Source organism: Salvia hispanica, chromosome 1 (genome assembly GCF_023119035.1).
Source record: "Salvia hispanica cultivar TCC Black 2014 chromosome 1, UniMelb_Shisp_WGS_1.0, whole genome shotgun sequence".
NCBI classification, from domain to species: domain Eukaryota; kingdom Viridiplantae; phylum Streptophyta; class Magnoliopsida; order Lamiales; family Lamiaceae; genus Salvia; species Salvia hispanica.
This window is the reverse complement of record NC_062965.1, coordinates 13,106,213-13,121,941: the sequence shown is the minus strand read 5'-3', so window position 1 is coordinate 13,121,941 and position 15,729 is coordinate 13,106,213. Positions and strand designations below refer to the sequence as shown.

At 36.1% G+C, this 15,729-nt stretch overlaps 2 protein-coding genes across 2 annotated transcripts; one reads left to right on the top strand and one right to left on the bottom strand.

The window, feature by feature from the left end:
- The first annotated feature begins 975 nt into the window (after positions 1-975).
- On the top strand, positions 976-1,425 carry LOC125202425. Its single transcript, XM_048100819.1, has one exon. The coding sequence runs from the start codon at positions 1,033-1,035 to the stop codon at positions 1,321-1,323; it is 291 nt and encodes a 96-aa protein (XP_047956776.1). The 5' UTR covers positions 976-1,032; the 3' UTR covers positions 1,324-1,425.
- Positions 1,426-9,828: 8,403 nt separating this feature from the next.
- Positions 9,829-15,101, bottom strand: LOC125201932 (MADS-box transcription factor 23-like). Its single transcript, XM_048100232.1, has 8 exons — positions 14,761-15,101; positions 10,967-11,045; positions 10,742-10,803; positions 10,570-10,669; positions 10,447-10,488; positions 10,288-10,371; positions 10,086-10,210; positions 9,829-10,009 (listed from the first exon to the last, which is right to left on the bottom strand). Exons 1-8 carry the CDS (start codon positions 14,940-14,942, stop codon positions 10,003-10,005), a joined length of 681 nt encoding a protein of 226 aa, XP_047956189.1. The 5' UTR covers positions 14,943-15,101; the 3' UTR covers positions 9,829-10,002.
- Positions 15,102-15,729: the final 628 nt, after the last annotated feature.

Sequence of the window (15,729 nt, the reverse complement as noted above, 5' to 3'; positions counted from 1 at the left end):
ATATGGAGGTAGAATTTGTTTTTTGTAGGTCAATTGACACTAGAAAGCGGAATTGAAACATATCCAAATTAACGTTTATGTGGGAAAAAATGATAAAATTTAATTTAGTTGGCAAAATGTTATAGAGTAGATGAAGAATTATTATTGATATTTCAAATAAAGTTTATGCAATAAAATATGATAATAAAATATTGTTTAAAAGTTCTGTATATATGTGTAAATATTGAACCAGCTGTAATATAATGTACTAGTACTAACTGATTGTTATAGTATGAATATAATTACTTATGGTTACTGATCTCACGTTAATTAATTGTAACCAATTACCAAAATATAATTGAGAGTACCTTCTTAAGTGGAGTATAAAATATTCTTTACATATTCAAAGCGATTGTTACATTTGAATTCTCTATACATTAAGCAAAAAAAAGTTCAAAATCTAGTTTGGTATGAAGGTTATTTGATTTTAATAATTAATTGACGAATAAAGTAATTCATTAATTAATTTTCCCCAATCAAGTTTTAATATATTGTTCAAAATATATTCAAATTCAAAGTTTTAAAACCTTATTGTTAAAAGTTTTTTTTTTTTTCCTGGTAATTGACGACTTGACCGACCATGTTGGGAATCTATCACAAGAGAATCCAAAACTTTAGGCAGGATGTTAGTTAAAGTGCAATGCATTATTACAGAGTAACAATTTGGCTATTTTGAGGTAACTAATTAGTTGCAAAGCCAATACCGTCTAATTAGTTATTAGTAGTACTCTATCAATTAATTTGCACATATGTTGACTGCGAGTTACGTTTACCTGATAGTCGACCCCAATAAATCCTATTATATCACCTAAATCATATCCTAAAATAAAACAATAGTCCACTAATTATAGTAATAAGTGATTGGGCCCATTGAGAGGATAGAATAGTTATAACGTTAGGATGCCTTTTTCCACACTTTATAAAGCTCCCCTCAATTCCAATTTCCATCACAACACCACCTCACAAAAATATTCTCAAATCTCAATCCCAAAAATGAGCGACGTTATTAGCCGGCGGCCGTCCTACTTCACCGGATGCATGTCGCCGTCGTGCGTCCCCGTGCACGAGGAGTACTCGCGCATACCCGGGCCCCGCGCCAACCGAGGCCGGCAGAGGCTGCGGAGGCTGATCCGGAAGATCCTTAGCGAGAGCAAGAGCCTCTACGCGGCGCCAAAGCCCCTCACTTTCCAATACGACGCCGTTAGCTACTCTCAGAATTTCGATGACGGCTGCCACCGCCGCGACGACGATTACGCTCGAACGCAGCACGCTTCCAGATTCTAGACGCGCATCCGAAGCAATTTGTACATATTTTTAGCATTAATCTATTCCAATTTTTGCACTTTTGTTGAGATCTTTGAGAATGGACTATATGCTTTTTTATTACTTTTATTAACTTTATCAATTATCATCATCTTTCCCTCACACACAAACAACACTACAAATCAGAACATTGTGATTTCTGAATCTATATAGTAATTTTGAAAATATAAATATTGGGAATAATGAGCTAATTTTGAATCGAATCATATCGTTAAAGAAATTGCACATGGATGAAGCACCAATTGTCTCCCTATTATGTCTTCTAGTACTGGTCCTCACTGCCGTTGCTGTCGTTCACTTAAAATTATTCTTAAAAAAAAAAAATAAAGCTTTAAATTCCAGCAATTTCCAGTTGGTTTTTACTTGATGATTGTAGCAGCTGTTTAGGTATATTTCAATGCTATAATTATTTTAATTTAATACTATTAAATTTATATAATTTGCAATCAACTAATTTCGGCGGGCCCGGACCAAGGTTTCTCGTGTGATATTGTTACAGGATGTGTGTTTTTTGGGCCAATTATAAGGCGTGTGATATAAATGTTTCAATAAATTGTGTAAATGATCAAACGATTCAAGTTAGGTGAAATTCATGTGCGATATTTATTTATAATTAATAGATGTGTATTGCCTATTTGAAACGAAGAACATGAGGGAAAATATTACTCCTAAAAACGTCATTTTCCTTTGCTATGGAATTCCTGGGCCACTGCACACTGTCGACTGTTTATGGTCCGTCTATATTAAATTTCGAGTGGTGATATATAACAGTACGGTTACAAAAGTATTTGTATTAATTATCTAATTGCAGTAATATAAAATTAAATGGATTGGAACTTGACAATTTTGATGTTTCACAAGTTTTAGTTGACATTGACTACATAATACCACAAATACATGAATAAAATAAGAGCTTCTTGGTCATTTTTATTTTATTTTAGTCTGAGTATGATGAGAGTTGAATTTGAATCCCTATCTGTTAGAATGAAGAAAGTTATTCTTTCAGAATCTTCACACTGATATTACATTGATACTCCAAGAATAAATTGATACTTTTTTCTGTACACATATATTTTGATCTCTATTTTAAATTGATACTTTTTTCTATACACTTATATTTTGATCTCTATTTAAAGAGAACTTGAGGAGTGATAATCATCAATCAATGAAATACATTTAATCCATTCATATCACCTAATTCAACATGGTATCTGTCTCGGCCAAAACTGTTAAATGGTTCAGTCGACATATTTGAGGAGAAGAGAATATTGTAAGGCTATAGATTGTATTGCATAAGATAATTCAAATGGTTCCCAACATCCATATAAGTAGGATGGTTGGAGACTCTTGAGATACTACAATGAATGTCTTCTTGGACAAGACTAACATGGGAACAAGGCATGATTTAAATGTTCACGTCTTGGGACTCAAGTATTCTTTAATGTTTTTCTCTTCTCAACACTTCTCTCTTCTCAATACTTCTCATTTCTCAACACTCCCCCTCAAATTTAGTAGTGGGGTCTCCAATACTCAATTTGGAAAGCACACCTTCAAAACTTCTTGTGTCGACTACTTTAGTCAAAATGTCGGCAAGCTGATCTTCTGAACGAACAAAAGGAAGTTCGACAATACCGTTTTCAATATTTTCTTTGATGAAGTGTCTGTCCACCTCGACATGCTTAGTTCGATCATGTTGGACTGGATTTTGTGAGATACTTATAGCTGCTTTGTTATCACAATACAGCTGGCACTTGCTAGGTGAGAAATTCATCTCTTTCATCAACCTTCTTAGCCATAATATCTCAGTCAACCCACTCTTAATTCCACGAAATTCTGCTTCAGCACTCGAGAGAGCCACCACCTTCTGTTTCTTGCTCTTCCAAGTTACTAAGTTACCTCCAACAAAGGTAAGGTAGCCTGCTGTGGATTTTCTATCATTAGGATTTCCTGCCCAGTCAGCATCTGTGTACCCATGAATTTCAAGATGTCCGTTCTTTGAGAACAACACTCCATGTCCCGGAGTTCCTTTCAAATACCGACAAATCCTAAGAGCTGCCTCCATATGATCCGTCTGCGGCTTGTGCATGAACTGACTAACAATTCCGACCGCATAGGCTATGTCTGGCCTAGTGTGAGAAAGATAAATAAGTTTTCCAACTAGTCGTTGATATTGACTACGATCGGCCAACTCAGTCCCTTCTTTGATTTGTAATCCATGATTGACTGCCATAGGAGTGGTTGCTGGTTAACATTCCAAAAGACCAGTTTCTGCTAGAATATCCAAAATGTACTTTCTTTGTCGCAGAAAAATTCCTTTGGTTGACCTTAGCACTTCAATTCCAAGAAAATACTTGAGGTCACCCAAGTCCTTCATCTCAAATTCCTGAAATAAATTCTTCCTCAATTTCTCAATTTCTTCTTCGTCATCACCTGTGATAATCATATCATCCACATATATGATTAGGCACGTGATCTTATCACCTTGCTTCTTGAAGAATAGGGTATGGTCTGAATTACTCTGTGTATATCCATATCTAATCATTGCCCCCGCAAACTTTCCAAACCACACTCTTGGGGATTGTTTCAATCCATACAAGGTTTTTCTTAATCGACACCGTTCACCTGTCTTAAAATCAGCTGCGAAACCTGGAGGTGCCTCCATATAAACTTCTTCTTCTTTCTTCAACTCACCATGAAGGAATGCATTTGTTACATCAAACTGATGCAATGGCCAGTCCTTATTAGCAGCAATGGATAGCAATACTCGAACAGTGTCCATCTTGGCTACTGGAGAGAAAGTCTCTGAATAGTCAACTCCATATGTTTGAGTGTAGCCTTTTGCGACAAGACGTGCCTTGTACCTTTCAATTGAGCCATCAGGTCTTCTCTTGATGGTAAAAACCCACCGACAGCCTACTGGTCGTTTTCCTTCTGGCAGAGCACATTTCTCCCAAGTGTTGTTTCGGATCAGTGCATCAATCTCTTTCTTCATTGCTTCCCTCCAATTTTTGTGTTTCATAGCTTCTTCCCATGTCTGTGGTATTTCTTCTTCCTCGTATAGTGCATTTTCGAAAGCCCGAGCCATTTCTGATAAATGACCTTTTGCTAGATTCGCGATAGAGTAGCGCCTTTTTCTCTCAATCTTTTCTGGTGTGTACCTTCTGGGTAGAACCCCTCTGTTAGGCCTTGGAGGAAGTATGTATCTCCCAGTGTCAGGATCAACTCCTTTGACATTGTTTTCTTCATTTTCCCCTTCTGTAGCCTCGGTTAGATTTCTGGTCTCTTCTGTATTCACAGTGTTAGCCAAACAGTTATCTGTATTCACAAGAGGACTTACATTGGACAACCTCAATGGAGAAATAATTGGGACAATGTCACCTTCTGCAATAGACTCTACCACATCAGTGACTTGCTCAGCGGAATTGCTTACTGCTTTCTCTGTTAGGTCAGCCTCAGGATTACTTGGCGTTGGCATTGGCATTGGTATTGTCATCCAACTTAGCGGGTCCATATCATTGTTATTCCTAATATTACTCTCCCCCTAACCGCTAAGGTGGGTGAAGAAGTATTTTGTTTCAAGAAAATTGCAGTTCATTGTAACGAACATACGGTTTGACTTTGGATCAAAACACCTATACCCCTTTTGATTTACCCCATATCCTACAAAAACACACTTAATAGCACATGGGGATAATTTAGTTCTTTCGTGTTTAGGGATATGAACAAAAACCGAGCATCCGAAGACTCGAGGTTCTAGGGTCAAGGGGGGAGGTATCTTGGATAGGGTGGACAAGAGTTGCAAAGGGGTTTTGTGTTTGAGAATACTTGCGGGCAGGCGGTTTAAAAGGTAGGATGAGGTGGCAATGGCTTCTGGCCAAAAATGGTTTGGGGCTCGTGATTCAATGAGCATAGAACGGGTCATTTGAAGAAGAGATCGGTTTTTTCTTTCGGCTACACCATTTTGTTCAGGAGTATAGGCACAAGTGGTTTGGTGTATAAGACATTTTTCTTTGAAGAATTGCTGCATACTAGAATCGACAAATTCCCTTCCGTTATCTGACCGAAGTATCTGAATGGTTTTTTGGAACTGAGTTTGGACAAGGTGGTAAAAATGAGTAAAGTGTGAGAACACTTCAGATTTATGTTTCATAAAATAGACCCAGGTCATGCGAGTGCAATCATCGACAAAAACTAAATAGTATCAAAAACCTTGCCCCCCAATAACTGGTGCAGGACCCCATACATCAGAATGAACCAAGGAAAAAGAGGTTTCAACACGAGTACTATTTAAAGGATAAGAGCTTCGATGACTTTTGGATAGAAAACAAGTTTCACAGTACATGTCATGCTTAGGAATAATACTAGGAAATAACAGTTTTAAATAACCGATAGAAGGATGACCCAAATGTCGATGCCAAAGCCAAGCTTTCCGATCCGCCGACCCGTGAGTTAGCATGGCAGTTCCTTTTTGAGCTATCTCATCCACGTAGTAAAGCCCATCGCGTTCAGTGCCACGCCCAATTATCTCCCCGGTTCGGATATCCTGCAACAAACAAAATTGTGGTTGCATTAGTAGCGTACAATTCAACTCCTTTGTGACATGACTAATGGACAATAACTTGTGAGACATCGAAGGGATATAAAGACAATTTGACAATTGCAAGGTAGGTGATATATTAACAGTCCCGGCCCCCTCAACAACTGTAAATTCCCCATTGGCAGTTTGGATGTGAGATTTGTGAGGTTTATGGAGTTCGATGAGATCGGTGGCATCATATGTTATTGTATCGGTTGCCCCACAGTCAAATATCCATCTATCATTTTTTTCTTCGTCACCGGATACTGTACACGCAATTCCGTATTTTTCGAGGGGCTGAAATCGATTTTGGCACAAAATTGGGGCATTTATGGGTTTTTCAAAAGTTTTGGGGTTAAAATGAGGCTGACAATTTTGGTGGGGTTTTTTTTAAAAAATTGGAGATGGATGGGGTATTTTTTGAGATTTTTGAAGAGTTTGGGGGTCTCTAATGAAAGAGCCCCTAAACCCTACTGTACCTAATCCCAAACCAGCCGCTACACCTCCTTCATTCTCCAATTCTGCACTCCAATCGGCGATAATGCTTCCACTTCCTCCGGCGACGAAATTCGCCACCCCGGTCTTGTTCACTGTGGCGTCTCCGGTCCTATTCGCTGGTTGGGCCGCCACGCTAGCCGGCTCTCCACTGCCAGGGACGGTGGCGATTCCGCTACCTCCGACAACTGCGGCAGCGTGACCGCCACGGCTCCAGGGTGCCCGCGGTGGCTGTGGCTTGCCGTGCTTTTCTTCCCACCAATCTGGGTAACCAACGAGTTCAAAGCATGATTCTTTTGTGTGTCTCTTTCGCTTGCAGTAAGAGCATACTAATTTCGATTTGTCTTCTTCTTCACTCCGTCGATTTCTGCCGGTGCCGCCGCGGCCGCCACCCCGAGAACCGCTGGCCTGGTTCTGCCACCCTCGGACAGCGAGACCAGCCCCAATTCCATCAGCAGCAACTCCTCCGTTGCTGTTTGCAGCTTGTAAAACTTGGAGACGCGTTTCCTCTTGCTGGACTAGATTGTATGCATAATCAGCTGAGGGTAGTGGATCCATTTTCAATATTTCCCTCTTGGTAGTTTCGTATTTGCTATCAATTGCATATACAAATTGACATAGTCTCTGATCTTGAATGAACTTGTCGTGAATCTCCATATCCTCTGGGTATATCATTGGATTCTTCTGTTTCTGGTCAATTGCAATCCATATTTCAGATAGCATGCCCCATATTTCATCTAATGATTTGCTTCCCTGTCTCAATGTGGTTGCCTTGAATTGGAGGTCGTACACCTGAATCTTGTCTCCTCCGCTCCCATAAGTAACAGCCAGAGCATCCCAGATATGCTTAGCCGTCGGGTGTTGTGAGATTCGACTAACTAGTCGAGACTCGATGTTTTGTATCAACCATGTGAACACACAATGATCAGCCTGTTGCCACTGTATGAAGGCTGGATCGGTTCGCGGTGGGGGAGGAGGCACTCCGGTAACGTGAGAGACCATTCCCCGACCGCTTATCGCCGTCTTCATAAGAACGGACCAAAGGGCATAATTTTCTCCGTTCAACTTGTTCCCGCTGATGTGGAGGGGCTGCGTGTCAATTCTGTATGGCACGGTAGCAGTTTCTGGTGGATTTGGTTGATTCGTCGCAAAACTATTGCGCATAAAATTGGCAAACTGCCGGGCAAATTCATCCGCCATGGATGAATCTGAGGTTTCGGTTATTCGGTTGCTTTCTGACATTTGGCTTACTGTTTACAGATACAGCGGATAATGATAAAAAATGAAAAAACGGGAAAGGGCCGAGAAAGGTATCAAGGACGATGATGATACCTTATCTGAGTCCAAACCCGCTCTGATACCATGTTAAATGGTTCAGTCGACATATTTGAGGAGAAGAGAATATTGTAAGGCTATAGATTGTATTGCATAAGATAATTCAAATGGTTCCCAACATCCATATAAATAGGATGGTTGGAGACTCTTGAGATACTACAATGAATGTCTTCTTGGAACAAGACTAACATGGGAACAAGGCATGATTTAAATGTTCACGTCTTGGGACTCAAGTATTCTTTAATGTTTTTCTCTTCTCAACACTTCTCTCTTCTCAATACTTCTCATTTCTCAACAAAAACCATGATAAAGACCAAATGAACAATTCAAAAATCCTGATAAAAAATATCTCAATACTCATATCCATCAATTCAAATTAAACCAAAGTCAACCAAATCATTCTCCCAAATAAGCCAATGATGAATGAATGATTTATTGGGTTACAAACTTATCCCACATCGGATGAGTGAGGAAAGTTGGAAGGTGTATATAATTCCTATCCAACCCCAATTAGTTTAAAGCCTTTTGAGAGTGACCCAAAAACAAATCCGTTCGGCAATGGCACAAAGCGGACATAACGACCCATGTTCGTGTCGACTGTGTCCCCGATGTGGTCTCAGTTAGGTTTGTTGGGTATATATAATTCCTGTCCAACCCCAACTAGTTCTCACTCTTTTGAAAGTGACCTAAACAATATCAAATTAATGTTAAATAAATCCCTACGGGCTTGACCCAAAGCGGACAATATCAAACTAATGTTGTTGAGAGTGACCCAAAAATAAATCCATGCGGGCTTGACCCAAAGCGAAACGGACAATATCAAACTAATGTTGCAGTCCTTTTGAGAGTGACCCAAAAATAAATCCTTGCGGGTTTGACCCAAAGCGGACAATATCAAACTAATGTTGCAGTGAGTGACCCAAAAACAAATTCGTGCAGGCTTGACCCAAAGCGGATAATATCAAACTCGACGAATGACGATCCTAACATGATTGAGAGCAACAAAGTTATAGTGAAACCGGAACATGGTACACCTCCAGTGGCAGATCCAGGAATTTATATTCGCGGGTACGAGTCATATGATAAATCATTATATAACAGTCCCGATGGTTGGCAACGGCAGGGCGGGGCCAGGTGGTGTGGTGCGGTGCGTCAGCGGCTTAGCGGTGCCTGCCGGTGAGAGGATTTTTTCCAATAAAAGCTAATTGGGAATGGGCGGCTTAACGGCTAGATTTATGGAATTTTAGTTAGAATTAAATTGCTTTTTTTAGCTTTTATTAACTTCCTTTTATAGCCGAATAGGGGTACATTTTAATATAAAATTAAAAATTTCTATATAATAGTACTAAATAAATTTTTTTTTTTTGGTCATTCGAACCCCTTGTTACCACTCCCCTCCACCACTGTACACCTGCTGCGGCCGCCGCCGTATCAGCCACGCCCCAAAAACAATATACAAGGATTTAATGAAATAAAAATATATGGTCTAATTTTCTCATCCTTTACATATTGTCATTTTTTTTAAAAAAAAGGTTGCTTCCAAGTTTACATATCAATTCAAAATTTAACCTTTTTTTTTTATAACAGGTCTACCTTGAATCTAACGACAGATTACACACGGAGATAACTCTATAGCTTCCAACATCTAATTGAAATAATCAAACACACACCCTTTTGGAGAAAATCACACGAATAGATATTTGCGACTTCAGCTAAAACTTAGGCGTAACCAAATTAAACAGTATTGTATACTTTAATTTCGTGTGTAGCAAAACCCTAATTAAAATCACTTTCACTTGTCGACATACAAGATAATTACGTCGTCTATTATTGTAGGAGTAGTACTTAATTTCCAACATTAATTTCTCAAGATTCTTCATCTAATTACTCCATGACATACGTATTCATTTCAGTACCAACTTTATAGAACCATTAAAAATTTCAGCGTTTTGGGTTAAAGAAAGTCAAATTAAGTTTGTGGTCATGCTTGACTTTGCTACTCTATATATAATTACTTCAATAATTTTACAACACAAACTGATTTTATGATTTGTGAAATCCTGCATAATTTATAATTAAGCACCGATTTGAAAATTTGAAGCTTTCACATACCAACCGAGTACATCCATTTCTATAGCAAATCAGAGTACGATACAAAAGTATTTGTTTTTAACTAAAAAACAGTTCAATCAACCTTTTTGTTGCACGTAGCCCATCTCCAAACCAGCTCACTGCTATCTCCTGATCATAAAATCACAAAAATTATTTGGATTGCAAAAGTGAATGATTTACAATGAAATGAGTTATTAAAGAAAACCTTGATTCATGAGTAGAAGTGGATTGCGGCCGAGGCTGGCTCAGTTGAAGCTGGATGGGTGCATAATCATAGAGAGCCAAACCACTTGGAACCTCAAAGGTGCTGTGATTTTCTGCACCATAAGCCTACACACATCATGTTATAAAATTAGATCAAAATTAGTTTCTTTTACAAATTAATATAACTAATTTTTTAAAATTACCTTTGTGTACAAGTCCTTGTTTTGTTGTTCAATAAGTTTCACCTTCTTATACAGCTGAATGTTTTCTTCATGGATCAATTGTCCCTGAAGTTACTTTCAAAGTCTTAATTCGTTCTAAGGCGTGCGTGATCAATGTATATACGATCGATGTGTCCATACCTTTCGGCTAAGCTGTTGAATCTCCTCACTTAATATTTGTTCCTGTAGTAATAAATTTGTAAGACAAATACTATTGAAATCATGTGTTTAGTTTGGAAGTGAATATATATATATATATGAAACCTTTTTCATACGAACGCCTCGCAAACTCAGCTCTAGTTGCTCCTCTATCCTTTGAAGATCTTTGACGCTCAGTCCATAAAGCTCTTCCCCCATCAGTTTCCTGCTTTATTTATCATGTCAATCCAATTTTATCATTTACATAATTTATTTTACTTCAAGCCCTAAAACGTACCGATGATTTTCCTGCAGATCGCCCAACTGTTGCCTTAGGGTTGCTGCTTCCCTTTGCCAAAACTAAGCATACCAATGGAAATTAAGTTAAGTAAAATTCATCATATATAATCACAGTTTATTTAACCTAATGTTAAATTTCATTCAAGTAACTTATCTCATTCGAAAAAAAAATTGAAATGAATCTAATGAAGTAGAAGAAGCAAATTTAGTGGCAGAATGTTACCTTGATCTCAGATCCCGGATTGAGGAGCTGTTGCTGATCCTCTTTTGCCTTAGTGTAACGCTCTATAACTGATTTCATGCTGCCATCAAAATAATACATATGATAGAAAATTCATCAGCATTTGACTATAAAATCATTCATAGATATTTGCATCTATCACCATTTGATTCGAAAATACTTTTTAGGCCACAGACAATCACTTAATTTTCCACTTTATTAGTGATTACTTCAGACAAAATGTATAGCTTAGCATCCAGAAATTAAGATACCATGATATTCTAATAAGTTATCATCACCATCTTTATTAAGCCCTTGAAAGTAGAAATGAAATGTGTGGTTTTTTAGATCTGAGATGAATAAATTAACCGTACTTGTTCTGAAAAAGCCCGGAAGGACAAAAGATAAAGATTTTGCAATTTTATGATGATTAGGTATAACCTTCTAGTTAACCTCACCAAATGCTTTTTTTCAATCTTCATGAAACTAGACTTGAATAATGAGAATCACATGACACTTGGACATAAAGAGAGCACATGACACTATATACACACTTCAAAGGTACTCAATTTTACTTCTCTCCTAATTTTTTTTTCCATTTTAAATATAAAAGGAGTAATTTTCAGTTAGGGGTAATGTCAAGTAGTACCAAATTTACATGCACTCAATTTTAGTACTTTTAGATTTATATTGCTATAGCCTATAGCTAGGGGAAAGTGTAAGTGTAACCCAAAGAGAACAACTTGAATAACTTCTTCTACATAATTAAGTGAAGTGATTGTAATGTCTACTAAATAGTAACATGATGAGGTTGAAGAGTGAAGAATGGTCAAGAAAAAGATACACACATAAACACATATATAGAAGCAAATGTAATGTGGATTAGTTTAGGAGGAGGTGTCTCATGAGTTTAATTTCCTCAAAAGATACTGATAATTAAAGTTTAGTGTCCAATTTCACGAGAGATATTAAGATAAGTGGAATGCGAAAGATGATGGATGATGATGATGATCGGCCTACCGTTTAGTGGAAATTGTGGAGTGTAGGCCATGCTATATTATAACACACTAGTGCTCATTACAACATCTGTGGATGCTGCATACATTATTGACACCATATATTCTATATTAAATGGGTACTATACAAGCAACTATAACAAAAAAAAAATAATGACTTACCAGATAAGGTTAAATTTCATATAAAACATTTGAAACTTAGGATTATGTGATGTATCTTCCTCAGGTGACACCGGATTTGGGGCTTAACAATTAAATAATTTTAAAAAAGATTTTTTAATTAAATTCTTATTTGTCATAACTGTGCTAATATGATTGGTGGACAGCAAGTTGATCAATAGAGTATTGGGAAATGAAACAAGTACTACAAGAACTTATAGTAAAACACAATTAACATTAAGCAAATGTTGGATGCTACAGTATATTGGTTTCCTTTCACTATCCTATAGTATATCTATAGTCTTATTCAAGATAAGGAAAATTTCATGACAGTCACTTGAAAAGAAAAACAAAACATAATATATTGCTTATGAAATTAGAATATGTTAAACAATGCAAATGGTGTATTGCAGTTAAAAACAAACAATATACTAAGACTGTGATTATAGGATAGATAACTCATCTATGTTTGGAATTTCTACGACTGAAAAAAATCTTGATTCCTAGAATTCCAAGCATAGCCAAACAAGAAATCTTGAACTGAAAAAAAAAATAGCTAGTTCAAATATTAACATTGAGTTTCTTTTCTAAAAAAGGTCAAGGTCAAATGCCAGAAGACATTATTATTGATTCCTATTTTCTGAATACCCAATGATCATATAATTGAACATGTAACAAAGTTATCTAAATTTTAGAATTGAGTCCCCCTTTCTTAATAAAATCCAAAGGGTTACATATATCATAGATTAAAGCTCTTGTCAGTAGGCTTTATATTGTAGGGACTAATTCATCTCTATCTACAACTTTAATAATTAATGTTATAATAATACATAACTAATAAAAAGGTTATAATATTACTAAAATTTTTAACTATATATAGAAACTTTAAATGTAGTCCTTCTGGTGTTAATTTACCTAACAAACAATATAATTATAAAGTTGTGTGCATGCACCGTCCAAGTAAAGCTAAATTGTTGATTCCAATCAATGCTATTATCTTTACCTTGTCACAACACAAGACAAAAGACATACAGGAAACGAACTTTGCTTTATTAATAATTAATGAGATTTGATTGAGGTATCTGATTTTAATGCAATAGAGAATGTACCAAAACATTATCTTCTCATCAAATAAAACCTTAAACTATCTCAGGGGCTGATGGAATTACCTAAACTACCAATGCAAGCCAACCAAATTGTTTCCTCCCATCAAACAAGAGCCAACTCCAAAAAGAAGAACTATTTGATATATGCTAGTAGTTTCATTTATTTATTTATGGAACATGAAGCTTTAAAATCAATAATTTGAAATGCGATTTTCAAGGTGTATATATCTACAACAAAGGAGGCTATCTAGAGTTAACTTACACAATGTTTATACTTAAAAACACACATATAAATGACTTTCCTTACTAAAACATCATATTCTACATAATTATATATAGGAATATTATGACAAATATAATTACAGAATTATATTTATCCTCTTTCCTTTTGCAATGTATCACATGAAGAAAGATTAAATGAGCAACTTGGATCCTCTATTGCCATATACCATGGCATCTTACATTGCACTCAAGATGATTGACATATGTCAATATTAATGGTTTATGACTTATGATTAATATAAGGAAAATATATTTTCTAGCATCTCAGAATCTTGAACCCTATAGATTGCCACATGTCATCCATCTACGGATGCAATAAGCATATCACACAAATTGACTATAGATGATCTTATATACTACTACTATACATCTTACTCGAGTATATATATACCATTGCCGTACAATTTTGGAATAGTCACACATCATTCTTGGCATCTTACAAGACATTATGGAATGCAAGCAGATTATTATAACTCTCCCTCTTGAACTGCTATACAAGAGCATATAAATAGATAATAAGGCCTAGCTATATATATAGCTCTCTGAGAATAGAGAAATATAGAGTGTTAGATGCTTATACTTGACAAACTCTTGAAAGATGGATATATTCGGTAAACAATGGTATCTTATTCGACAAATCGTCACGAGCTAATGAAAAAGAGAACTAAAGATTTGTCTCTATAAATAGAGGATTGTTCCATCTAGCTTCATATTCAACTCAGATCTTATTGTTTATGTTTATAACATGATATTTTGTTTATGTTTATAACATGATATTTCATTCATTTTTATCATATCTTCATATGATTGAAATTTTAACTACGCCTCAAGAAACCATAGAAAAGACACATTTACATACAGTATATTTCATTAATTTCTTCGTTAGAAATGATTGAATTAGATATAAGACAAAAAATCCATACTATATAACTCTACAAAGTAAAGAGTTATTTGAAAAAGATTAGACTTTTCATACACAAAACTTAAATACTTCTTCCACTAAGATGTTCAAAAAAACTAAAAACACTTTAAATTAAAAGTACCGAGCATCCAATTTGAATCTTTCATTTAATTAGTCTATCATAAACAAAATTCCATGCAAAATGGTCCTAAACAACTAATCAAGATTGATTTGAAGTATATATTTATATTTAATTTCTTGATGTTAATATTGTGTAGGAGACAGAAACAGAAATCACACATTGAGCATTCTTGATTTAGAGAGAAAGCAAACCTGGTATTTGAAAATTCATAGAGTTTGCCAGTGCTTGAAAATATAATAACTCCAACTTGTGCATCACATAGAATGGCAAGTTCCTTAGCCTTCTTCAACAATCCGCTTCGCCTCTTCGAAAACGTCACTTGCCTACTCGTTGAGTTATCGATCCTCTGAATCACGATCTTCCCCCTCCCCATTTTTCTTCTTTCTAGGGTTTCTTCCTTCTTCCCAATTGTTAGATCTAAAAAACCCCAACTAGGGCAAAAAGATGGAATAAATTAAGAAAAGAAAAGAAAAAAGGTTACTTTTGTTGAGCTTAGAGATGAAGTCTGCAAATCAAAGGGGTGAGAAATTTTATTTGAGGCTGATATTGAAGTCAAGACAAGCCCTTTTTATAGAATTTGTTATAGTTTTGGATTCCAAAACTATCTTTTGGGTTCTTAATTTAGAATAGTGGAGAACTCGAGGACCAATCTATAATTATAAAATTGAAAAAGCAAGGGTAGTTTAATGGCGCCGTCGCCTTATAAGGCAGTGACACGTGGGGAATCCTAAATATTTCTATAACAGGAAAAACTTTATTCCAATTTAAGTAACTTTAAAACCTTAAACTTAACAGACCCATGAAAGCTTTGGGCAGACATTTCAGAGATTTGCTATTGATTCTTTTGGCATTTTTCACATCTTTCGAAGTCATTTTGGAACTACCAAGTGACATACCTCCTTACGGCTAGGCTTTTTATACTTTTTCCCATTTGTTATTTTCTTTTCACTTTTGCTAAATACATAAAAATTAATTAGTTCATTGCATAAAATATTTGGATGAAACTAAATCATAGTACTTGGTGCCACAGTTCATAATGCAAGCCACCCTGGCTTCTATTATTTTATGTGAACTGATAGGATAGATCACTTGCTTATATATTTGTGCCATATGCATTTAATACTTTCTCAGTTAGTATTTAGTTTTAAAATAAAAAAATT

Coding starts and splice junctions, on each gene's coding strand:
- LOC125202425 (XM_048100819.1), top strand. CDS start 1,033: ATGAGCGACGTTATTAGCCGGCGGCCGTCCTACTTCACCGGATGCATG.
- LOC125201932 (XM_048100232.1), bottom strand. CDS start 14,942: ATGGGGAGGGGGAAGATCGTGATTCAGAGGATCGATAACTCAACGAGT. Junction 10,804..10,966: donor ATCCGGGATCTGAGATCAAG/GTAACATTCTGC, acceptor TGGTATGCTTAG/TTTTGGCAAAGGGAAGCAGC. Junction 10,670..10,741: donor GATCTGCAGGAAAATCATCG/GTACGTTTTAGG, acceptor TAAATAAAGCAG/GAAACTGATGGGGGAAGAGC.